The sequence below is a fragment of the Python bivittatus genome, unplaced genomic scaffold (assembly GCF_059951505.1).
Source record: "Python bivittatus isolate LINGU-HERP-01145 unplaced genomic scaffold, Pbiv_v1 ctg000070_np1212, whole genome shotgun sequence".
NCBI classification, from domain to species: Eukaryota; Metazoa; Chordata; class Lepidosauria; order Squamata; family Pythonidae; genus Python; species Python bivittatus.
Genome location: NW_028277034.1, coordinates 22,354,138 through 22,380,227, shown reverse-complemented (window position 1 = coordinate 22,380,227; position 26,090 = coordinate 22,354,138). Strand labels below are relative to the sequence as shown.

General features: G+C 37.2%; 1 protein-coding gene across 4 annotated transcripts; it reads left to right on the top strand.

The window, feature by feature from the left end:
• The first annotated feature begins 6,306 nt into the window (after positions 1 to 6,306).
• Positions 6,307 to 24,969, top strand: TMEM184C (transmembrane protein 184C). Of its 4 annotated transcripts, none has more exons than XM_088132784.1 (10): positions 6,307 to 6,355; positions 9,739 to 9,869; positions 9,961 to 9,997; positions 10,494 to 10,699; positions 13,726 to 13,800; positions 19,750 to 19,843; positions 20,506 to 20,618; positions 21,321 to 21,420; positions 23,118 to 23,289; positions 23,446 to 24,969. In XM_088132784.1, the coding sequence occupies exons 2-10, from the start codon at positions 9,787 to 9,789 to the stop codon at positions 23,712 to 23,714; spliced, it is 1,149 nt and encodes a 382-aa protein (XP_087988910.1). In that variant the 5' UTR covers positions 6,307 to 6,355; positions 9,739 to 9,786; the 3' UTR covers positions 23,715 to 24,969. The 4 variants fall into 4 exon arrangements, with proteins under 4 accessions (XP_087988910.1, XP_007426480.2, XP_087988909.1 ...); XM_007426418.3 differs by lacking the exon at positions 6,307 to 6,355 and adding an exon at positions 6,409 to 6,818; XM_088132783.1 differs by lacking the exon at positions 6,307 to 6,355 and adding an exon at positions 6,411 to 9,191.
• The last annotated feature ends 1,121 nt before the right edge of the window (positions 24,970 to 26,090 follow it).

Below are 26,090 nucleotides of genomic sequence, written 5' to 3'. Positions count from 1 at the left end.
AGTCTTCTCCAGCACCACAGTTCAAAGGCATCAATTCTTTGGCGCTCAGCCTTCTTTATGGCCCAGCTCTCACAGCCATACATTGCTACTGGAAAAACCATAGCTTTGATTATGCGGATCTTTGTCGGCAAGGTGATGTCTCTGCTTTTTAATATGCTGTCTAGGTTTTCCATAGCTTTCCTCCCAAGGAGCAAGAGTCTTTTAATTTCATGGCTGCAGTCCCCATCTGCGGTGATCTTGGAACCCAAATAAATGAAGTCTGTTACTGCTTCTACCCCTTCTATTTGCCAGGAATTAATGAGTCCAGATGCCATGATCTTAGTTTTTTTAATGTTGAGCTTCAAGTCAGCTTTTGCACTCTCCTCTTTCACCCTCATCAAGAGGCTCTTGAGTTCTTCTTCATTTTCTGCCATTAGGGTGGTTTTGTCTGCATATCTGAGGTTGTTGATGTTTCTCCCTGCAATCTTAATTCTAACTTGTGATTCTTCCAGCCTGGCATTTCTCATGATGTACTCTGCATATAAGTTAAATATCCAAAAGATAGAAGCATATATAAACACCCCTCACTGGGGAAGGGAAAAGAAATAGAGTAGTAATAACTGTTGATATTTTATTTTCATACTGCAATCTCTTTTCTAAGGGCATAATTACCCAAGTAATGATAGATATTTTGTTGTATCAATATATAATGGATTTTATATTACTTAAAAACTGTGCCAGACAATTCTTGTTTTTGTAAAAAGAAAAAATGGAAATACATACACATGTATATGTACATACCCAATCATATCTACTGTGCGGTGAAACAATAGGTGACATTTTTCTTTTAGTCAACTACACAGTTCTCAAGATTGTAGTCAAGATTTATTGTGTTTCAGCAAATAGTTGGTATGTCATTTATCCATGGCCGCCAGGCTTATATGATGAAACTTTGGAGAGTACTCCACAAAATTGGACCAATGCTTCCTTGGAGCACATTGTGGGCAGACTCCAAAATAGGCTCATTGAACACCTGAGCATTTGTGTTCATTCTCTGAACATTTTAAAAGTCAGTGGAATGACAGATTAGCCCTATAAAGAGCTTCCTGCATGTGACTTATTTATATTTTATTGTTTTATTGCCAGAATTTCTGTGTTGTACAGCCCCTGGACCTCTGACTACATAATATAATTTGTATCCTTGTATTTCAGTTAAATAAACCAACTCAAGACAATGCTGTATCAAGAAAATAGAGACAATACTTTATTATATCAGGAATGTATGAGTAGAAGTCCAGGCAGGTTAGTAATAATGAGAGTAAAATGTCTCCAGTTTTTCCAAGTGACAGTTATAGAGATCACAGAGACTCTTACAAAGCAGACATATTTCTGGAATAGGGAGAAAAGGCTATCATCTACTAAACAGACTTGGAATACACAGACTTGAATGACAGCCTGGCAACTCATCAAAACAAATCCTATGTGGGTTTTTTTTTAGAACAAATTCATAGTTTAATACATGACTAAAGCCAACTTCAGGGAAAGAAGCTGTCATGAACCCAGGAAAATTGTGCTAGACAACACAAACTTTGATTTTAATGTCAAGATACTCTTTTCAGATAATATTTATAGAAATGGGTGTATTCTGTTCTCTTGTATGGAACCAGATATAAGCTAAACTTCTGAATCAGAACAATGACAGTGTCTCACAGTGCATAGAAAACAAACTATTATGTGATAACACATGTACCAGAACTCCCTGTCAAGTTTATTAGGCCTGTCAAAGCAGCTGTGCCTCTGGGACAAAGCTTTTTGCCTTGTCAAGGTACAGCAATAATACAATTTCTCTTTGCAAAACTATCGAGCATACCTCCAGCAAGCAAAAGGCCAGCCACTGGACATGCTAAAAAAGCCTCTAGAAGCAATGTGAAGCAAGGCAAGGTGGCAGGTTTGTTTTCCTCTTTTGAAGCAGAGTGTATATAATTTTTTGAAGCAACTTCAAAGGAGTCCTTTGTTTGAAGCATTACTGATGTGAAGCATCACTTTATAGCTTTGCACAACCTTACTATTTATCTGTAAAAAAGGAGTTTTGGGAAATGTATATCATCCACTCATACTGTGTAGCTAGGTCTCTTAAAAGTGGTCTCTTCTATCATTTACTTACAGGATCTGTTTGGGGCCCAGAGGTGTTCTTAGAAATAAACATGATGCTGGAGGCTGGAACTTTGCTTTGCAGCACACCATCTTACTGTTTTCAGAACACAGTGAAAAGAATAAAGTTATCAAGTAATCACAGAAGTAAAATCAAGTAATCACAGAATTATACTGAGATACATTGTAGGGGATTATGAAAAAGAATGTTTGGGGGAATTATGAAACATACTGTATATGAAAAAATGTATAAAAAGAATCTTTGCTGGAAAAAATGAGGATAAGAGAAATATATTTTGTAATATGTTTATAAATGCCAGCCTCACACAGTTGGGTAAGATCAAAGAAACAAAAATTACCTGTATTTCAGTTAGGTACCTTTAGTGCTAATTTTGGGACAGAGAATCTTGGAAACACCAAGAATTTCCAACCCTCATTTATGGGACTTCATTAAGTAAGAGTCTGAATAAATTGAAATGCTTCTTCATATTGGAAGGGGAAAACCACTTTTCCCTCCCTCACAAGTGCTTTGGCACAATCACCACAGAAAGCAACAGTGTACAATCCAACAATTACACAGGTTTGTTGAGTCACAGCTCAATATAGCTGTCTCTTTAATACATTTCTCAATTCCAGCACAACTAAAGATACACATAACTGAGCAACACAATTTTCTGACCTAATGTAAGCAGGCAGATTATATAAATTAGTAATCAGATAGCAAAAGTTGTCTCATTGATTCCAGAATAGAATCCCAGTATAGAAAAGACAGTGAGAGAAGTAGCAGACAAAAAGCAACAAATAAAACGCAAGGTATAGATTAGAGACCCTTTTATACTCTATGTGTACATACACACAGACACAGATGTGCAGAACTCTTTTTATTTTCTATGTTATAACTTGAAAGTATTAGACTCTGACCAGCTGTATTTCATCATTCTTGTAATGGAATATTGTTACAGTTTAGAAGTCAAATTAGGGAGGAGTTTAGCTGTTCTTGGGCAGCTCTTGGTCATGGAAGTTCATGTCCTGTCATCTATCAGTTATACTTTGAGCTTCTCCTGGTTTGTGGCATACTCTTACACTTTCCATGGACCTGTACACTCAAATGGACTGTACACATTTCATTAGACTTGAATATTCAGTGTATGGATCATTAAGCCCAACATCTATATTGATCACCAGAAAAAAGTATTTCCTGGGCAAAAAAAGTTCCCTTCCATTCAAATATGGATTCTCTCTAGTCTAAGTAGCCCTTGGTTTTGTATATCCAAAGTACCTTTCCAACAATTCCCAGGTTTCTTGCCATCTGGACTGAATTGCTGTTTATAAAATAAACTAACAATGGGCTCCCTTCTGTCTTTTGATTGTTCATGCCCAATTTCCTTTTGTTATCTTCCCATCCTCCCAACAATCTCTCAAACTATTATTATTGTTATTATTATTAATAATAAACAGTTGCAAAAAAGTAATTAAGGGAAACAAGGAACAACTGAGATTAAAAGAGGAAGAGAAAATGCAGAACAATTTTGATGGAGATAAAAACATGCTTTGGAAGTAGGTTAAAAGGAGCATCCAGCAAGGTGAATGGAATTAAGATTAAAAGTGATGACATGATTTGGGATGAAACAGAAATGAGGAAATGGTGAACGACTAATTTAGAGAGCTGTATGGGAATGATAGTGATATAACAATCAGTGAAACTGAAATGAGTGCTATAAACTAGGGGTGTACATGAAACGAAAAATGGATTTGTTTTTCGATTCAAAACATTACTCCTGGAAGTTCTGTTGAGCTATTTCAGGTTGGTTGTGGTTTGGCAAAAACAAACGCTTGACATGATTTGATTTTTCTGCGTTTCAGCCATGGAAAGAGAGGGATTCAGAGCCTACTGGACTCTACAAAGGCGGATGTCCACTAGATGGCTGCCAAGATCGATCTGAATAATAAATTCTACCAAATAAGGAAACAGGACTTATGGGGGGGGGAGGGGAGTTTATTTTTGAGGGGGAGAAATATTATTTGGGAGGTGGCTGATTTGAAAAGCAAGGTGAAGGAATCCCTCTGTCTTTTTCTATCTCACTAAAACCTCCACTCATTCCACTCAGTCAAAGCTGAAACAAAACAAAATAAAACAAAACTGGTTTAGGGCTGTGGAGGTTGCGTCAAGGAGACACAGGCAACCAGATACTTATAACCCATCACCACCACTGTAACAGCACCAGTCCACCAATGAGTCCACCAATTTCTAGGGCAATTTCTTCCATAGCTCATTCTTTGTCCAACAGCAGTTAGATATCAAATGCCTTTGTCTGCGGAGCATGCTCATTAAATGTCTTATGCTTCACTCCAAAATTTCACCAGATCACACACAGGCACACATACCCTGCTAAAAGGAGTAAGGACATGACAGGTGCTGCCTGCTGTATGGGATAAATTCAAAGGATAATAACAAAAGACAACTTTCAATCACAGCTCTGATTTGGTTTGTATCTGGAAAATCCCCAAATAGTTGATTGTATACAAAGTATCTGAAACCAGCTGTTCTGTGTATAAATATTATGGTGTGGGGGGAAGAAACAATTACAAGAAAGTACTGTCATGTGGAAATGTAGAAAAACAAAACAAAACAAAATCCAAACCTGGTAAAGTTGCAAATAAAGAAATATTAAAATATTTGGTCTGCTTATGTAGTGATTGTGTGACTTGTTTAATGTGTATGTGAATACTGCATCTCTGTCTAATTATTGGAAAAATCCCATTACTGTTCACCTATACCAATTAAAAGTCAGCTAAAGTGAATTAAAGGGGGATTAATTTGTTCAACGTGCAGAATTCTGATCAAAAGTGACAATGTGCAAAATTTGGGAAGTGCAATGCAGAGTTATGTTGAGCAAGCTACGTGCAGAACAGATTTTTGCTCTTCAGCAAGTTACTGGGAAATGCATGAATATAAGAAAGAAATGTTATTGTATATTTATTAATTAAGGATATGAAAAAGTAAATAGGCTTGAATTATGGAATATTTGGTGTTGAAAGGTGATTGCTAATGCAATAGGACTAGTATAACATGGAACTAGAGTATGTCTAAGAATAAAGATATGCAGCACCTAGTTGTTTAATGTATTAATGGATATATATTTAAAGAATGTTTGTAATGTTAGAGGTTTGTTAGCTAGGAATTAGGATATATATATATGTGTATATACATATACATATATATATTATATTTTTGTACACAGATGAAGCCCAGTTGTTGGTTAAGAACACCAATATTTACAGAAATAAACAGGTAGCAAGGACTATACAGCTGAAAATTAATATATAAAAGACCAATAGAGCTGTGTTTGAGAGAGAAAATTCACTAAACAACTGCATGTTGTATATAAATGGTGGGAAAATAGAGGAAGTATATGAACCTTGGCAGAAAATGGAGATATTTCAAGAGTTGCAAATGTCATACAAAGGTAGCATAGTTATTTCTTGTGAGAAATGAATGTGTTTTTTGTATGGAAGTGAGAGCTGGGAATGTCAGGAAACTTAACAGGCTGAATGTAGTGATGAGTATACAAAACAGGAAGAGTCAGGATCAGGATTGAAGGTGTGTGAATGAACACAAAATACATGGCCCACAAAAGAAGTATGATGAGATGGCTTGGTCATATAGACAGAATTAATGAGGATCGGATCACAAAACCAATCCAGGAAGGAAGAGGGAATGGGGAAACAGGAAAGACTGAGAAATTTGTGGCTGGATGTAGGTGGTGGGATCCATCAAGAGATGCAAAACGTTAAGGCAGGCAAACTTAGAAAGGGATGGAGAAAAGCATATTCATCATTCGTACAATAATATGTCACATCCTAAATGACATTCATTCATTGTGGAATGATTAAATTTATCAAACTGTGAAGGTACATAGGACTGCATCAATCCCAGTAATAATAAAAGAAAGTAATAATAAAAGAAAGCAGGTAAAGCTATTACATCGCGCAGATCGGCCCAAACGGTAATAGGTATTGTTGTGGAGGGGAGGAATTGAGCGGAAATCAACTTCTTTCAGGCAAGCCTTCCTTATTCCTACACGTGACACTAACTTTACTTCCATCGTACGCACCTACGTTGAAAAGTATGGGGATCGCCAAGAGGCACCACGTGACCATCACATGACCTGAGGCCAGCCAATGATGCCCTGGCTGCGGTCGAGGAAGGGTTGTTTATCTCAAGGTGCCGGAAGTACTTCTGCGCGCTGTCTTCTGCTGCGCTGCTGGGGGGAGAGGGGGGAGCCTGTGCAAGTTTCCGCGCCGGGGGAGTGGGAGCCGGAGTCGGTGCAGAGGGAAGGGCGGGGAAGGGCGGGGAAGGGCGGCCTGCTTTGTTTGTGCGGGGCAGTTGCGCTGAAGAAGGAGGGCGGCGGATGGCGGCGGATGGGCGGCGCTGGGGGCAGCCCGCGGCGATGCAGCTGTGGGGCCTTCTTGGCCGGTTCTTGAGCCGACGGCCGCTCTCGACCGTACCGAGGCGGCGTTGAGGGTCGGGAGCCGCTCTCTCTGTCCCCCTGGGCTGCGCAGACTGCGCCATGCCGTGCACCTGCGGGAACTGGCGGCGCTGGATCCGGCCGCTGGTGGCCACGGTGTACCTCGTGGGGTTGCTGGTGGCCGTGCCGCTCTGCATCTGGGAGCTGCAGAAGCTGGAGGTGCGTGAGGGAGGGCGCCGCGCGGGCGAGGCCGGTGGAGGGGCGCTCGGCTTCCTCCCCTTCTCCCAGCGCTGCCGTAGGATGAGTCAGCCCCGTCCACGGATCTGCGAGGGCAGGACGGAAGCCTTCCTCCCCTGTTCCCTCTGCATGGGTGGGTCCTCGTGGGCTTCGACGGGGAAGGGGGATTCCCTCTTCGCCGCAGTCCCCCCGCCCCCCGGTTATTTCTCCAAGTGCGCAGTACAGTAGTGACGGGGCTCTTTCCATCTGGCGTCCTCCAGGCTTGATTACAGCCCCCTATTCCGACCCATCTGAAGGGCATCGGGGTCTGGGAGGCAGCTTTCCGCGGGGAAAGAGTTGTTTTGAGCAGCCTGTTTTCTAATGGCATTGTTGGGGAACTTGTTTGGCAAGCCTCTTCCGGTTTGACTTTAAAAAACATCCTAAAAACTTGTGCAGGCTTCCTACACGCCTATCCAAACGGTCAGTTCCAAAGTCTTGAAGCATTCAGGACACAAGTTGTGCTGACCTTTGTTTAGGGGTAACCAGATTTGGCCGCAAAAGTCCGGACGACCATTAGGTGACATCAAAGTTTCTTTGCTATCCTTTGGTCATTGTCTGGATTTTTGTGGTTTAGATCAGGAAGCGGTACATTTGATAGCTTTGCTGAAAGTAAGCTGTTTCACAGTCAGCAAGGTATTATGAAAATCCTGCAGTTCAGTAATAGATTGGACATTCTGAGATTTAATTTGTGTTGTTGGAAAGACTTTTGCCTAAAACTTAAAAAAAAACTTAGTTAATGTAGAATATGGTTTTGCAGTTTCTGCATCTGAAGTATGAAGAACGGTAGAAATGTGGTTTTGCAGTTTCTGCCGGCTAAAGGCTGAAAGGCCTTGAGTAGCGTGACAAGAGCTACATTTTTCTACATTTTTTAGAGACTCAGGATTTTGGGTGTAAGCTATAAGGCATGAGGCATCCATTTGGTGCCTTAAACCTCCAAAATGCAAAAAAAAACAAAAAAAAAACAACCCGCCACATTTTGGTCCTGCTTATACAGAGAGAGTTCTGGAGGTTGCAAAAGAATGCTGGTGGATTGCACACAACCTTTGGCCCACATAGCTTATACCTCTTATATAGAGTAAAGCACAGTTTCACCATAATGGTCTTTTTGTACAAAGCCGGTTTGCTGAACACTGTTATAGAAACAGGACCTTCTTTTTACACACTTCATCTGGAACTGTTGGGAAAACTCTGATATAAGTTAAAAAAAACAAAAGAGTTTTTGCAAGGCAAACATTTTTTTATTTTCTACCTGATGTTTACATTACTGAGGTGTAAAGAAAAGGCATAAAACATGCTTCTCTGGTTATTGTCATATTCACCCAATGGGACATTGTATTCATGTATTTTTTACATTCTGTCTTGAGGACTCAGAACATCTGATCACAAGCTTGAATTAGATATGTAGACAGACAGAATATTGTGTCCCTAAGTAGTTCATGGAAAAAAATATACATTTGAGTGGTATACATCTTCCCCAACACTTAAAATAATATCCAGAAAATATTTTCTCATGAATGGGGGGGAGGGGATGAAATCCTTAATTTAAAGAAAAGGAGACACCAGAAATTCTAATTTCCAGTTACTCCTGAAATCATGTATGTAATGCTGTGTTTTTCTGTTACCATCTCCAGCATTATTTACTGTTCTGTTTGCTCTGGGGTTTATTGTCTAGGTAAGGGGTGGGTAACCTGTGGTGTTACTCATATTGTTGGACAGAAATTTCCAGCATCTCTTGCTATTAGCCATAACAACCACTCTCATAGGAATTCAAGAAGATCTGGACCACATATTACCAGTCCCAACTCTAGGCACTACCTGTTAATTACCTTTTTTATAATTACCTGATGAAAAATGTAATTGTGTGAGACATGACTTTCCCTGCAGCTATTCATCATTGCTTATTTAGATTGAATAGCAGTTGGTTAATCGATAAAAGAAACTCAATATATCTGTCTGCCCCACACGCATTAGTAACTGCCTGATCCACCAGACATTTCTATCTTTTCCTCTTTCTTGTGTTTATTCCTATTACTGCTATGGGAAACAAGTACCTGGAAATACATTTCATACCTATGGATGGCTTGTAACTTTCAGAGTTTGTGAAGAATACCCTACCAATTAATGATCATTCTGGACCTGAAGTAATTTATTCATAATCTGGAACTTTAATCTTGGATTTGATACTCCTTTGTTTTCTTAGATCTGTCATAAAGTTGTGCATGAAGAAATTTGCTAAAATGTTTCTGCTTTTCCTCTCGGCTTGGAATTGTTCATATGATATAAGGAATTCTTCCGTGTGTTGGCCATAAATGAATAGTAAGATGAATACCTAAGAGCACACTCAAAATAGTCACTACAGTGTTCTGTCTTCCAGCTATATCATATTTCCTGTTTGTTTGCATCATGCCTTTTCTTTTCCAAGCTTTACTGGTAATATGAGATAATATGTATTGTACGTAGTGTACAATATATATTATATAATAAGCCGCCTATTAAATGATGTACTGCTAGGAATGTTAAACGTGCTATGCTGTGAATTGCATTGTGGGTAGCTTAAATCTTGATGGAAAATGTACGTATTGTAGATATTTGGATGTAATTGAAATTATTGCAGTTGTGATTAGTGGTTGGGATCTATGTATATTTAAATGTTTGTTTTAATCACAATTTGTAAGGAAATAACATTTGTAATGCATATTTTGTCCGTGAAATAAGAAGCCTACTAAAAACAGACGGACTATTTCAGAGAGTTAGTTGTACTGGTAAGATCACAGACTCCTTTATCCATATAGGATCATTGTTTTTTAATCTATTATTGTGCCTATGCTCTCCTTTTAATGTGTATGTGGGTCTGTTTTTTAAGGTCGGAGTTCATACCAAAGCATGGTTTATTGCTGGCATCTTTTTATTGATGACAATACCAATATCTCTTTGGGGGATACTACAACATTTAGTTCATTATACTCAACCAGAATTACAGAAACCAATAATAAGGTAAGTTTTTGTAAGTGTTATAGCTGGTCATGCTTCACTACAGCAATGCATACACTTTAATTTATTGCAAACATGTTTTTGTTATTTACAGGATTCTATGGATGGTGCCAATTTACAGTTTAGACAGTGTAAGTGGTTTTCTTTTCTAGCCTGTCAGGTTGTGCAATTTATTTGACATAGAAAATTCTTGAATTGTCACTTTTCATGTTGTTGATTTTTCATAAGTTTTATAAAATAAATTTTACATTTTTACAAAAAGTTAATTTTACTTTTTGTAAAAATGTAATAGACATGCTAGAGTAGAGTTATTTCTGTTGAGCTCATCTGAAGAAAGCTGAAGGAGAGGTGAATGAAAAGGTACGTGTAGATGAATTGCTTCTACAGTATGGAATGTTAGGGGAACGCATGCCATGCAACTGAGTGTAAATATGCACATGTCCATATAATGAGGTGTTGACTTTTGTTGCTTATATTTGGTACTCTACCATTTGAAGACCAATTTTAAAAGCTTTTTGTTATTAAATGTTTATATGCAGTTTTGAGATATATTATGTTTAGGATGGAATCTCAGTGTAAAATGATTTTGAGTAATAGTGTTTATTTGCTTGTTCTTTTTCCTTGTAGTGGATAGCACTGAAATATCCCAACATTGCAATATATGTGGATACTTGTAGAGAATGCTATGAAGCATATGTCATCTATAACTTCATGGTATTTCTTTCAAATTATCTTACCAACCGGTATCCAAATTTGGTGTTAATCATAGAAGCCAAAGATCAACAGCGACATCTGCCACCATTATGTTGCTGTCCACCCTGGGCTATGGGAGAGTAAGTGCATCATATATTTCTTCAATGTTGTTTTCACATTTTGTACTAGAACTTGCCTCTTAAATTAATGTATTCAAATATTTCCCTCCTTCTGAGTTGTTAAGAAACCAGATTTCAATAAAATTTTTAAATAACACACTTCATTGTCCTAAATAATTTAGGCAAATATTGATTTCTCAGTAAATCATATTCTCTTTGCTTTTCCCGAGGACTATTTCAGTAATCCGAAATCAGAAATCTTTAAAGACTTTTTGTGCAATGTAGTTCTATTGATTTTGCTTTTATCGAGTTAAGAGTTGTTTCAATATGCTATATTACTTAGAGTTCATAACTGCTTACTCAGAAGTTTCTGTTCCATTTGTGTCGAAAGGCTATGGGGCTATTTTCTTCTAGTATTGTATAGTAAAGCAAGAGTGAAGAGCAATGTATCCTTGCAATGACAGGACATAGTAACCTGCCTTGAGAAGGAATAGAATAAGCAGAATTTTTTCTTATGTTTGGTGTGTAAATGTTTTGATACTATAACAAGCTGTTTTTCCAATGAAGACTCCTTTTAATTGAATAGGCATGGCAGAATATAAAATAACAGGCAAAATCTTGGCTGTGTAGACAATAGCAAGTAGTCAATATTCTTGTATTAACACTTCCAATAAAATTTAGCAACATCTAAAATTTCTGAACATTATCCATATTGGAATGTGTTTTGGATTAGTATAAGTCTACAGTATTATTTTTTGTAAACAGTTAAAAATTGCTAATATGGATATTAGTTATTTGCAAGACCTCTGCAACAAAGACTTGTAATATTCCATGTTAGCAAACCATTGACTAAAGGCCTTAAAGAATATTAAGTATGTTTCTTATGATATTAGGATGATACTAATTTAACAAAAGATTCTTTTTCATATTTAGTAGATACCCCTGAAAGTTGGCTGTCGTGGGTGAAAGGGCAATTACTCCAGTGATATGGCCTTATCCCACTATTGCCCTATTTTGGTTTGGTATCGTTACAAAGATCAGTATGGCTTACATATGTGATTGTACTTTTGAATTATAAATCACAACCTTGAAACTTACTACTATATAAAGAATTATGGATATATTGAGCACAGGGTGCAGCAAAATAGAATACTTTTCAATTTTGGAAAGACAGCGTAACCACAGATTTACAATCTGGATCGTTATTCTCTTTATGAATTAGTTCAATATTCTCCGTAGTCAAGGTTTAATTATGTATTTAAAAATAAGTCTGAATGATTTTCTACATGTAACAAGCTATGTTTTTGTTTTCTTTTTTTCTTTTAATTGTCTTTGTGTCTCTCTTTTTTTAATTGTTCTTTCCCCCTTCTTTTTCTGTCTTGTTTTGTTTCTCTTGGAATAGTAAAGCAATCAAATAAAATCTGGAGACAAATTGTGTTCTTGAGTCAAGTGCATCAATGTCTCCTTTAACTGTCCTCTATGATAAAGGTTTTGAAATGGCTGGAAATTGTTTTACATGCTGGGAATTTTTCCTACTAACTTGTTTCTGTTCTTTCCCCAACCTAGTTCTTCTTGTTTTATGCTAGTTTTAGTGAAAAGATCTAAGCTAGAGTTTTCTATTATGTCTAGACTAGTCTTTATGTTGGCTTCCTATTTTTAATAGATCCTAACTTAGTCTTCTACTTTGTTAACTAAGACAGGTCTTTCAAGTTTTAACATAACATGGAATTCTAATGGAAGCTATAACTTACATGCTAAAGCCAATGTATAGCTGAAGGGAGGGAGGAGAGTTCAGCCAAGACAGTGGTCTATAGCTATGGTTTACAAACCATAGATGAGATTCTAATTGTGGATTAGTTTATATAGAACAGCAAACAATATTGTAGTTTGGTGAAATAACTTCCAGGTGAAGGAACTCTGGAACGGAGCTGGAACTCACCTTGGCAACATAAGTCATCCCTCCCTCCCTCTCTCTCTCTCTCTCTCCCTATATATAAAAAGGAGCTGTGGAGCAGAATGGTTACAACCAGTCACCATGTAGATGATAGTTTCTTCCTATCTGAATTATTTTGATGCTTATTAATATTTATTATCTTTAATAATTCTGCATATATATGTTACATTATGGAAGGATACTGACATTCCCCAGATTTATTATATGATCTGGCCCTTATGACTGATATTCAGCCAGTACCCACGGTCTTATATTTTAAAGCCTAATATTGCTTTTCTGTTCTAGCATGGCTAGTGAAACATTAGCACATACTCATTGTCTTATATGGCATTACCCAGAAATAATTTTACCAATAAATAATTTCTACTCTATAATATTATAGTTTGTTTCCTTTTTGTTAGTATGAACTATCATTATAGCTTAGCATATTGTGAATGAAGCCCGTAACACTCAAAGTAGCTAGAGTAGGGGGAGTCCTAAATATACCCTAAGTCTTTCACTGAAAGAAAAGATATTTAAAAAGTACACTAAAAACTATCCATGTATTGATAAAGATTGACAATCTACTGATGTTTACTTCTTTTACATGGTGGACCTGCAAGAAGGCAAAAATATATTGGGAAAAAATATTAGAAGAATAGATTGAGAACTATTAGTTGACAAGTGCTTGCTGGTAATTAGAATAATGACTAATTATTGAAAGAATAGCATATTTCCTGACATATAAATGGCTGAGAGAATAATAACAGGGCTTTTGAAAAGCAACATTTATATTTCTGGGATGGGAAGATATTCTGAACTGATTATTATTTTATTGGATCTTGTTAACTTGGACAGAGCTAAACATGAATAAAAATTCAGCAAGGAATACTAACAACGTTATTTTAGGTACAGTTTGATTTTTTTTAAACAGTGTATAACTTGGATTGTTCTTGCTATTTGTTCTGATATTTTTATTGTATTGATCCCTTTCTCTAGCTCTTGCCGTCCAATCATATAGGTAGTTGCAATATTCCAGATTCTAACATTTGCAGTAGTGTTGCTTATTTTGCTGTGTTTAACTGCTTGAATTCTTTCTGTGCTTTTTCTGTAGAGTGTTGTTATTTAGGTGCAAGCTTGGTGTTCTACAGTACACAGTTGTCAGACCATTCACTACTATTACTGCTTTGTAAGTATAAAATAATACAAGAAACATTTTGGTCTTAGAATGTAGTGTTTACATCGATTGGTCTCTCTCCTACTGGTAACTGTGGTGACCTTAGAGTCTTAAACCAAAAATTGTTAATGCGATACACAGCTATGCAGATAAGTAAAATCCCATCAAATCTTAAAACTGGCAAAATTCTGTGAGATCATGTGAATATGATTGGTGAAATATCATAAGAGTTTGACTATTTTTTAAATAGGTTGTTGACCCCTTCTTAAATTCTTTTTGGCAAAAGTATTTAGCAGCGTTTTTCTTGTAGCCTTAAAGGAAAACTTGCCAGCTTATTTAAGGCTTGAATTTAGGGCTATGCAAGAGCCACCTAACCTCCATTGCAGTTGGATTTTCAGTTCGGATCCACCTTTTATCAATCCAGGATGGTAGTTTGTTCAAAGTTCATTCCCAATTCAGGAGTGGGAAATTAAAAAAACAGAAATCCTAGCCTGTGCTGCTAGTGTTAAAAACACAACCACACAAAAACGCTATAATGAAGTCCTTTTTCTTCTTCTTTTTAATTAAGAAAGTAGTTGGGGTCTAGTCACTGGCAGTTGATCAGGTTCTTTTTTTACTTGCCCCAGTAGCGAGCTCTCCAGAATTTATAGAGATAAACTATATAGAATCAAATCAGAGACAGATATTTTACATGCTACCTCTACCATATTAAAGGGCAAGTTACTAGTGCTCTGGTGGTAAATGGAACAGGTTGATCATTTGCTGAATGATGAGTGAGGGATAACATTCTAATTTTTGAGTGGTTGTTGTGTTTGTACAATATAGCTGACCAGGTGAGAGTGCTTTAATTTAGGACTGTTTTTACTTAAAACTAACCTTTTCCTACCTGATTGTTGTATTCACACAATATACTTACCTAATACTGTGTTGTGTGGGCAGGACCATTATGGCTACTTTTGCATCTATATGGATTTAATCTTTAGAATGCTTCTTTGAAATTAATAAATTAGTTAAATTCTGATAGCAACATGATAGAGAAATGTCTGGGTTACTTTAATATTTTTAGTAAGCATGAATAGGAATTATTGTGGATTTATTGCATTTAATGTAAGAAACAATAATAGAATTGTAGAGTATGGTCTTTTTTACAAGCACAGTGATAGTCCATTTTCTTTTGATATTTTCTTATTACACAGACAAGGTTATCAGTTGACCTACTTGATGATAAAGATTATGTAAAGATTATGTTATCTGCGAATAAAACTGAAGATAAAAATCAAGGATCACAAATACAGTTTTAATGTTACCAGCAGGAACCATTTGAGAAAGTTTCTAGGGTCTTTTGTTTCATCTCATGGTTTACATTTTTAAAAACTATTTACAACACAAGGATATATTGTTTGAAACAAAGTAGTGCCAATCTTTCTTTTATATAGGAATTTTAGCATTCCCATGACCTGGAAGAAATTTTTTTTTAAAAGAATATTTGTTCACTAGTGTTTGGCTATAGGATTACATTTTTGGCAGATGTGAAAGGGATACACTTGCTTTGAGGTCTAAAAACAGTTGTTAGTTGTTCAGTCTAAATTTGTGGATCTCATGTGTAACCAAAGATGGGTTTTGCATCTCTTTCTCATATGAATTGCACTGTTCTCTGCTCAATTCTGTTGATTTCAATAAATATACAGTACTGTGCAAAAGTTTTAGGCAGGTGTGAAAAAATGCTGTAAAGTAAGAATGCTTTCAAAAATATGTATTGTAATTGTTTATGTTGATCAATTTACAAAATGCAAAGTGAGTGAACAGAAGAGAAACCCAAATCAATATTTGGTGTGACCACCCTTTGCCTTCACAACAGCATCAATTCTTCTAGGTACACTTGTACAGAGTTTTTGAAGGAACTCGGCAGGTAGGTTATTCCAAACATCTTGGAGAACTAACCACAGATCTCCTGTGGATGTAGGCTGCCTCAAATCCTTCTGTCTCTTCATGTAATCCCAGACAGACTCGATGATGTTGAGATCAGGGCTCTATAGGGTCCAAACTATCAGTTCCAGGACTCCTTGTTCTTCTTTACACAGAAGAGAGTTCTTAATGACATTGGCTGTATGTTTGGGGTTGTCCTGCTGCAGAATAAATTTGGGGCCAATCACATGCCTCCCTGATGGTATGGCATGATGGATCAGTATCTGCCTGTATTTCTCAGCATTGAGGGCACCATTGATCCTGACTTGCAAGTTTGCAGAAATGCAGCCCCAAACTTGCAAGGAACCTCCACCATGCTTCACTGTTGCCTGCAGACACTCCAGCCCTTCGGTGAACAAACTACCTCCTGCTAAGGCCAAATATTTCAAATTTGACTCATCAGTCCAGAGCACCTGCTGCCATTTTTCTGCACCCCAGTTCCTATGTTTTCATGCATAGTTGAGTCACTTAGCCTTGTTTCCATGTTGGAGGTATGGCTTTTTGGCCGCAGTTATTCCATGAAGACCACTTCTGGCCAGACTTCTCCCGACAGTAGATGGATGTACCTGGGTCCCACTGGTTTCCACTAATTCTGTGCTGATGGCACTGCTGGACATCTTGCGATGTCGAAAGGAAGTAAGCATGATGTGTCTTTCATCTGCTGCATTAAGTTTCCTCGACCAACCGCTGCGTCTTTGGTCCTCAATGTTGCCCATTTCTTTGTGCTTTTTCAAAAGAGCTTGAACAGCACATCTTGAAACCCCAGTCTGCTTTGAAATGTTTGCCTGGGAGAGACCTTGCTGATGCAGTCTAACTCCCTTGTGTCTTGTTGCTGTGCTCAGTCTTGCCATGGTGTATGACCTGTGGTATGAAACTGTCTTCCACAACCTCACCTTAGTACCAGAGCTTGGCTGTTCCTCACCCAATTTTAAGGCTCCTACACAGCTGTTTCTGTTTCAGTTAATGACTGTGTTTCAACCTACATATGAAATTGATGATCATTACACATGCTTGGTATAATTGGTTAATCATACACCTGACTCTAATCCTATAAGATCCCTGACTTTGTGCAAGTGTACAAAGTGTGCAAGTGTAAGAATTGATGCTGGTTTGAAGCCAAAGGGTAGTCACACCAAATATTGATTTGGGTTTTTCTTCTGTTCGCTCACTTTGCATTTTGTAAATTGATAAACATGAACAATTACAATATATACAGTGGTACCTCGGTTCACGAATGCTCCTGTTCACGAACAATTTGGTTCATGAACAGCTTTGGCCGCAAAATTTTGCCTCCGTTCGCTAACTCCGCATCGGGTTACAAACAGGATCTGCGGCCATTTTCCCTGCTGACACGTGGTTGTGGCTTCCTGTAGGCGAGATCGCGGTGGCAAACAGCCAGAGAAGCTTTTTGGTGTGCTTGTTAGCATGGCTCCGAAAAAGGTGCAGAGCAAGCTTGGTCAGAATAAGGGTTTGAAGAAAATAACCATGGAATTGAAGAAGGAAATTGTGGAAAAGCACTATCGTGGCATTCGTGTGACTGATCTGGGCTCGGAGTACAAGATGGTGAAGTCGACAATCTCGACTATTTTGAAGAATAAAGATGCCATCAAAGGAGTTGATATGGCAAAAGGAGTAACGACATTAACCAAGCAGAGGACACAAGTGCTGGAAGAGGTGGGAAAACTTTTGTTAGTGTGGCTGAATGAGAAACAGCTGGCAGGTGATAGCGTTAGTGAAGCTATGATCTGTGAAAAAGCCAGGAAATTGCACAGTGATTTACTGCGAAAAAACCCCTCTACAAGCACAGCAAGTGAAGAATTTAAAGCCAGCAGAGGCTGGTTTGAAAAATTCTGCAAGAGAAGTGGCATCCACAGTGTGGCAAGACATGGTGAGGCTTCCAGTTCTGACAAGGCTGCTGCAGAAGCCTACAAGAAAGAATTTGAGGAATTCATGAAGGCGGAAGGATACGTCGCTCAGCAAGTGTTCAACTGTGATGAAACAGGGCTCTTCTGGAAGAAGATGCCAAAGAGAACCTATATCACGCAAGAGGAAAAGGCACTGCCAGGGCACAAGCCCATGAAGGACAGATTGACCCTTTTGCTGTGTGCGAACGCAAGCGGCGAGCTGAAGATTAAGCCACTACTGGTGTACCATTCCCAGACCCCTCGTGCATTCAAGGAACACAATGTAAACAAGGCCAGACTGCCTGTCATGTGGAGGGCCAATGCGAGAGCTTGGGTCACAAGGCAATTGTTCATGGAATGGCTGCACGAGGTATTTGCACCCAACGTTAAAAAATATCTTTCTGACAACTAACTGCCTGAAAGGTGCCTTCTTCTGATGGACAATGCCCTGGCACACCCTCCAGCCTTGGTGGATGATATGGACACTGAGTATGACTTTATAAAGGTCAAGTTCCTCCCCCCCAACACGACACCTCTTCTGCAGCCCATGGACCAGCAAGTGATCTGCAACTTTAAGAAGCTGTACACAAAGGCGCTCTTCACCAAGTGTTTTAATGTCACTGAAGAAACATCCTTGACCCTGAAAGAATTCTGGAAGAAACATTTCAATGTCCTCCACTGCATCAGCCTCATTGACAAAGTCTGGGAAGATGTCACCTACCGGACCTTAAACTCAGCCTGGAGGAAACTGTGGCCAGAATGTGTCACTGAACGTGACGGTGAAGGGTCTGATGCAGAGGTAGTGGAGGAGATTGTGTCCATGTGCAAGAATATGAGTCTGGTTGTTGGTGCAGACATAGAGGAGCTTGTTGAGGACCATAAGGAGGAGCTGACCATGGCAGAACTTGCAGAACTCCAGAGTGAGCAGCAGAAAGCGCTTGGTGAGGAGCATTCCACTGAGGAAGAGGAAGACAGGGAGGAGGTTAGCAGTGATGTGATTAAATCCATCATGGAAAAATGGAATGAGTGCCAGGATTTCTTTGAGAAGCACCACCCCAACATAACTGTAACGAACAGAGTGCTGAATCTGATGAATGATAACGTGGTCATTCATTTCCAGAGGGTTATGCAGCGCAGGAAAAAACAACTGACTTTAGACAGATTTTTCCCCAGAACTGAGCGTGCAGCTAAGAGACAAAGAAGAGAGGACACCCTTGAAGGAGATCTCCCCGATGTCCTTTTGGAGGAGGACTCTCCCTCCAAACAATAACTGCCTCCTCACCCACCTTCCTGTCCCCCACGCCAGAAGTCGCCTCGAGCAAGGTCAGCGTCCTCTCTCTTCATACTGTGCTGTACTGTACTTTGTTTCATGTTTTTGTGGTTTAAAAATAAAATACATATGGTTCAGAACGGATTAACCGTATTTACATTGAACCTTACGGGGAAATTTGACTCGGGTCGCGACCAAAAATCGGTTGGCGACCAAATTTGGAGGGGTCAGAACGGATTAACCGTATTTACATTGAACCTTATGGGAAAATTTGATTCGGTTCAGGACCAATTCGGTTTGCGACCAGAGTCGCGGAACGAATTAAGTTCGTGAACCGAGGCACCACTGTATTTTTGAAAGCATTCTTACTTTACAGCATTTTTTCACACCTGCCTAAAACTTTTGCACAGTACTATATTTTATTAAGGAGTTAAATTATTTTAATATTTGTAGTAATTAATTACAAATGCAATTTAATATGAAAGCTTTAAGGTTTCTTTTAAGTATATTTTTAATTTGATCTGAAATATCTTGGTTTCCTCCACCTTTACCATGTATTATCTTTATTAATAAATTGTACCCAGCATATGACTTCAATAAAGGGATTTATATAGATGTTTTCTAATACTGCTTTTAACTATAAAAATGAGTTTGTTGAATTATAATAGAAAGTTCTGGTCACTGGATCTATTTGTATCTTGTCCTATCTTATTTGTTTAGAATTTATATATCGTATATGGTAATCTAAGTCCACAAGTATAACTTCTATTGCAGCTGTAATCCATGAGTTTCTGTGAAATAATTTGTGTTCAATTCTTTCAGAATCTGTGAATTGATTGGTGTCTATGATGAAGGAAATTTTAGTTTCAAAAATGCCTGGACCTACTTGGTATTTTTCAACAATATATCCCAGCTTGTAAGTGGTGAAACATTGATATTATTTCTGTTTACATTGAGGTTAAATAAGTTTTTGCACCTATTATTTTAAATTCAGATTCTTGATAAGAAAATTATGCAAGTACAAAAATAATAAATCTGAAAAATGCAAGAAGTCATATGTATTTTCTTAAGCAGATAAATCTAGAATTAGATTTAACATTTCATAATATTTAAGTTCATGATGTTTAATGTCTGGGGGAGATGGGCGGCATACAAATTTTATAAATAAATAAATGAATGTTTGCGGGATTGCATGCAAGTCTGAGAGATTTATGAAAGGAGATCGGTGGTAATGATACTGTATGTGATCGTGATTCTGTGTGGAATAGCATTTAGTCTTCTTTATCTCTCTTAGATCATGTTCCTGCATACAGTATATATTTAGAGAAGAATTAGAGACGTTTGTCTAGAATAAATGTTCTGATAAATGCCTGAAGTTCTGAAAAAAGAAGTGTAAAGTTTTTAAATAAGAAAGATTTCAATCATCATGCTAGAATAATGTAGCAGTCCTTTTTTTGGATATGCTAAGGAACATGGGATAATACATTGGCTTGATAAATTCTGAAATGTTATGGTATAAAGAATAAAAACAGTCCAAATATGAAGTGGCAGATAAGCATTGTTACCCCTCTGTTTTAGTTTGCCATGTATTGCCTTGTGTTATTTTATAAAGTACTACGGGAAGAGCTGAACCCAATCCGACCTGTAGGAAAATTTCTCTGTGTGAAGATGGTGGTTTTTGTTTCTTTCTGGTAAGTGACAAACCTTTAAAACCTTTAACTAAACAAAAGATTTTTTGTAAGTTCTGTTACATAAATTAAAATGTAAATAGATACCTATCTTACTGGCAGTACAGAGGTGGCCAAAAATACTAATACCCCTCCACTTTTTGTCAAAGAATTCCAATTTGCTGTGACATAAGTTGAATCTGACAGAAATAAATGGTATTTACTTGTGTCAGTTTCACCTTATGTCACTGAAAATTGGATTCTTTGAGAAAATGTGGAGGGGTACTAATACTTTTGGGCATGTGTATAAATAATTTTTCCTCCATCATTTTGCTAAGAAATGTAATTTCTGAGATTTTTTTTAAATACAAAATTTTATTTTATGTTTCTCAGGGTGCACACTGTGATTTCATGCTGAAATCATGTTGACATGTAAGCTCCACATTTTCTGGTCATTTTTTAAAGTCCAACATGTAGTTTGACTTAAATAAAGTTTTGTTATTTTGGTGAACGCACATTCTCTGTATACATTTGAACCAAATTACTACAATTCTTACTTCTTCCACTACTGGTTTTTTTTATCTTAGTCTTCCAAACTTTATTATATGTATTCATTTTTTTAACTTGAAAATATATGTACTGTGTCATGCCAGAATTTTTTATATGACAATATAGTTTTAGATGTGATAACCAATCTTGTTTGATAATTTCATCTTTTTAAAACAGGCAAGCTGTACTTATTGCAATATTGGTGAAAGTTGGTATTATCTCTGAAAAGCACACATGGGAATGGCAGAGTGTTGAAGCTGTAGCAACTGGTTTGCAAGTAAGTTGAAACAGCTTTTTAATCATAATATTTTATTCCCTTACATTGCATAAGCTCTCCTACTCATCGGAGCTGGGTATAAGGAGGTAAATTTCTTTCAAGCTTGTACAGTGGTACCTCAGTTCACGAACTTAATTCGTTCCACGACTCTGGTTGCGAACCGAATTGGTCACGAACTGAATCAAATTTTCCCTACCGAGGGAAAAGATGTTACTTTACCTACCGAGTGGTTTCGACCTTATTTGGGACTCGATATAAGATGTAATGTATGATATAAGTATCATACATTCTATATATTTTCAATGGGTTTTAATGGGTTTTTAATACCTACACCTGTATCAATAAGGCAGAGGTTCCTAAACTTTATTGGTTCATGACACTGTTAGTGTCTTAGTAATTTTCTCATGGCTCCCTTAGACAATACCGGCGTTCAGTGTTGCTGTGTTTCCCTCAAAAATTTAAAATGTGCCTCAGCATCCCTGTTCACTGCAGTACGCCAGAACGCTGTAATAAAGACAAACCTGGTCCTATTGGACAGTAGCTAATATAACATCTAAAGCTGTATAAGCCTGCCCCTTAACGGGAAACAGTCTTAAGGCTTCTAGTATGAGACCCAGACCAATAAAAATTACAACATAAACTGTCTAGCATGAGAGCATATGAAAAGAAAAATGGATGGTGTACCTGCATAGCTTTTATAAGTGATGCTGATCTTCCAAAGGAGCCCACAGTGGTTAGAAAAAATGATAAAAATAATCTTAAATAAAAGTAACTATTTAATAAAAACAATAAATAGAAAGAGCAGGCATTCTGAAATAGTTTAGTCCTGCAGTAATAGTTATTTTACAAATGTCTTGCTAAACAGGCACATTTTTAGTTCTCTCCTAAAAGATAGTTGAGGGGGGGGGGCAGCTTAATTTCCCCTGTAAGAGATTCAGTAATTGGGATGCTCCTGTTGAGAAGGCCAATTCCTGTTCACCCCACTGTAAGCCAAATTAACTTGTAGGATCACAAATTGGGCCTCTGCAGCTGATTGATCCAAGTGTCCAGGGAAGGCAGTTTTATAAGTATGTGAGTCCTAAACCATGCAGGCTTTATGGATTAATGCTGATATCTTAAACTGGGCCTGGCAGATCTTAGGCAATCATTGCAGTGCTCCAGAACCAGTATTATTTGTTTCCATTTAAATACCCATTCAACAGTCAGGCTAGTTGTGTTCTGTAATAGATGAGATTTCTAATCTGTGTTCAAGGTAACCCCATGGAACAAGTGTAACATCATAATTTGGAATATTTCTTGGGTATTATATTATGGCCCTTGGGACATTGTCCCCCAAATCAGAAACTAATAGCTTCTGTGTTCTAAGAGTAGGGACAGGTTTACAACCTTGAAAGAGAATTGGGCATTGGATTCTCCCCTTCTAGTTTTTTGCTGGTCTTCAGTGGAACTCTTTCTCAAGTTGGAATTTCACTCAGAAAGTCGTTCAAGAAAAAGTAATGGCAGTTGTGCCCCCATCTTAGTTGGTCATGCCCTCATACCCTTGTCAGTCTAAATTGTTTTTTCAACTGATTATATTTGGCGAAAAGCATGTCAATCTAAAGATGGTTTATATAAAAATGGTCATTAGAGTAGAAATTCCTGAAGTTTGAAGTGGCTTAATTATGGAGTGAATAGGAATAATTTTTTTTCCCCCTTAGGATTTTATCATCTGTATTGAAATGTTCTTTGCTGCGATTGCTCATCACTATAGTTTTTCCTACAAGCCTTATGTGCAAGAAGCTGAAGAAGGATCATGCTTTGATTCATTTCTTGCAATGTGGGATATTTCAGATATCAGGGCAGATGTAACAGAACAAGTTCGCAACGTTGGTAAGTGAGAAATGAGAAAATATACCTTTAGCAAATAATTAGTTAAACATAACTACTTTAGCTGTTCAGTTAGTATATTTTAAAGTTCTTTTATCATGTTTAATTAACTGCAGTGGTAGAGCTATGAGGATTTCTTTTAAAATTTCTTGTCTTTAGGGAGGACTGTGTTTGGCCAGCCAAGGAAAATGTTTTTTGGTGAGGATCATGAACAAAATGAACACACAAGTTTGTTGTCAACATCCAGCCAAGACCCAATTTCTGCTGCTGCTTCTGTACCATCATCACCCGTGGGTCACTACCAAGGATTTGGACATACCATGACTCCAACAATGCCTTCTGACCCAATAGCTGCTGATTTGTGTGATTCTGCAGCAGAGAATGAGGATTTCTCTGTTCAACCAGAAAAGCCAATAGATAAAATTTAAAACTCTCTTTGCTCAAATACCTTAGGGGATTTTCTTGGACATTATTTGCTACCTTTTTTTCTTATCTTGGAAGCACATTTTTTCCAGTAGTGTCAATTGGTTGAAGAAATACTAAAATAAGTAAGACAAGTGGTTGGGATTCACTTTAAATCTCTTGACTAAAGTGAAAGAATATGCATTTGTCATTTGATGAAATTAACCATGCATATAGAACATAGTTTTAGTGCTATAATATATACATAAATCAATATTGAATTAAAGTAGTAACAAAAATAATATGGAACACATAATGTATACAGCTGAAAAAAAATCACTGGCATAGAATTACTACAGTAAATGAATAGAGAACACTACTTGATTAAGGGAAAAAAATACGTTGAAATTTGGGATGGGGAAGGGATTTAAATAGGATTCAAATTCTGATTTTCTTTCTTCTTCTAGTCAACTTAAATATACCAGAATCTTTATAGAACTAATAAGTAAAGTCTTTAGTTGGGAGTAGTGTCTTGAAATTGTTCTTAAAAAAAAATGGGCATGATCAGTATATAAAACAGTAAAGCTAATTTGTTCAGGTTGGCCTTGTAGATTCAGTAATCTAAAACAGTGTTTTCAAACTTGGCAACTTTAAGATTGTGGAATTCAGCTCCCAGAATTCAGCATGCGGGATGGGAATTCTGGGAATTCAAGTCCACACATCTTAAAGTTGCCAAGTTTGAAAAACACTGATCTAAAATCTTTATTAAGATTGTATTAAGTATATGTTATACACTTACAGGTTGCTCTAGAATGAGTTTAAAAACATTCTAGTTAGCACTATCAAATGGAAGAAACTTGTCTAGATATAAACAAATAATTATGTTATATAGTTGTAAATACATGGATGTAATAAATATGGTTTTAAGTAATTTTCTTACAATGTTTTTTTTTTGTTTTACTATCATGTTATATGTTTTGCATGCTTGCTGTCTTACGCATCTAAAAATTTGCACCAAGACCTGTATTTTTGACATGGCATCTTGAAAAGAGCTTAATTAAACACAAGTTTTTAATTGATTTTGGAGTGGATATAATGAACTCATGCTACAAGTATTTTGCAGTATTACAGTAGTGTGTTTGTAAATACTTGGCCTTATTTACTAGACTGCATATTTTGTTTAACCTTGTGTCCTTAAGTGAAATTGGTTGAAGAGGCAAAAAGTATTTATTTATTGTCTCTTACTGTATATAAGTAAATAAAATTTTATTTAAAGTTTTATGTTGCATTTTACTAACATTGAGAAAAATAATACTCTTGGGCTGTCCATTAATAGATTGCAAAAACCTTGTTATTGGCTCTGATGAAGGATCTGAACTTCACTTCTTGATTCCAGGGTATAAAAGAGCCCAATAAGTTAGTAGTGTTTTATATTACTTTTTAAAATTAGGTATTCATACCTTGGGGTGCATTGTTTATATTTATAATCTCTGGAAATGCTTATAGGTCTAGATTAATAGGAGTTATAGGGGTTCTACGTCTTTAGCTTTTTATAAGGCTGACATGTCAACAGCATAATATTGAGCATGGGCTTCAACCCAGGGATGTTGAGCAATTCTTTTATGGATTTTTTTTCACTTCAGATCACATTAGGCAGGTTGCTCTCATGCATTCATGGCCCAGCCCACTCATTTCAATGGTAGAAGGTGATGAGGCTGAAACTAAATTTCTTTTGACCTTGGTAACTGGCCAGTCTTCAATTGCATTGGAGGAACAGGTTGGGGAGGGGGTGGAGTGAACCAGATTACACACAAACAGCAATTATCCTTCAACTCCATGTTTTTTGGCACCTGACACTTTACAATCTAATATTCAAATGCGAGAAATGAGTAAAAATTTATGCCTTTGGCTCTTAATTTTCAATTCATTAGTTCTGCTGTTGCAATTTGTATTTTTTAGGCAGTTTATAGGCTGCAGTTCTTAGCATCCTTGTTCTTTCTCTACTTTATACCTGTTTTTTCTTTTACTCTCTATCCTTCTTGTATCCCCTTTGCTTTTATTTCTCCTTTCAGGTTGGTTACTGGCAACACTGGTTTCTATACCGTACTGCTCAGCTTTATCCTTTCAGTTAACTCATCAAATTCCCAAGCAGATACTACTGCTTGCTATTGTGTAAATGCAAACATAGCTGTTCCCCATACCCTTTGTGCTTCTTACATAAGGAAAAGGAAGATCCTACGAGTTAAATTCTCTACCCAGCTGATTTGATAATATTTTTTATGCATAAACAGAACTTATAAAACAACCTGTCCTTAATTTAAAAAACTATTTAGGAGACAATAAATTAGATTATACTTATTCCATTTTTTTCAGTTGCTCTTGTGTGACTTGAAAACTTCCTT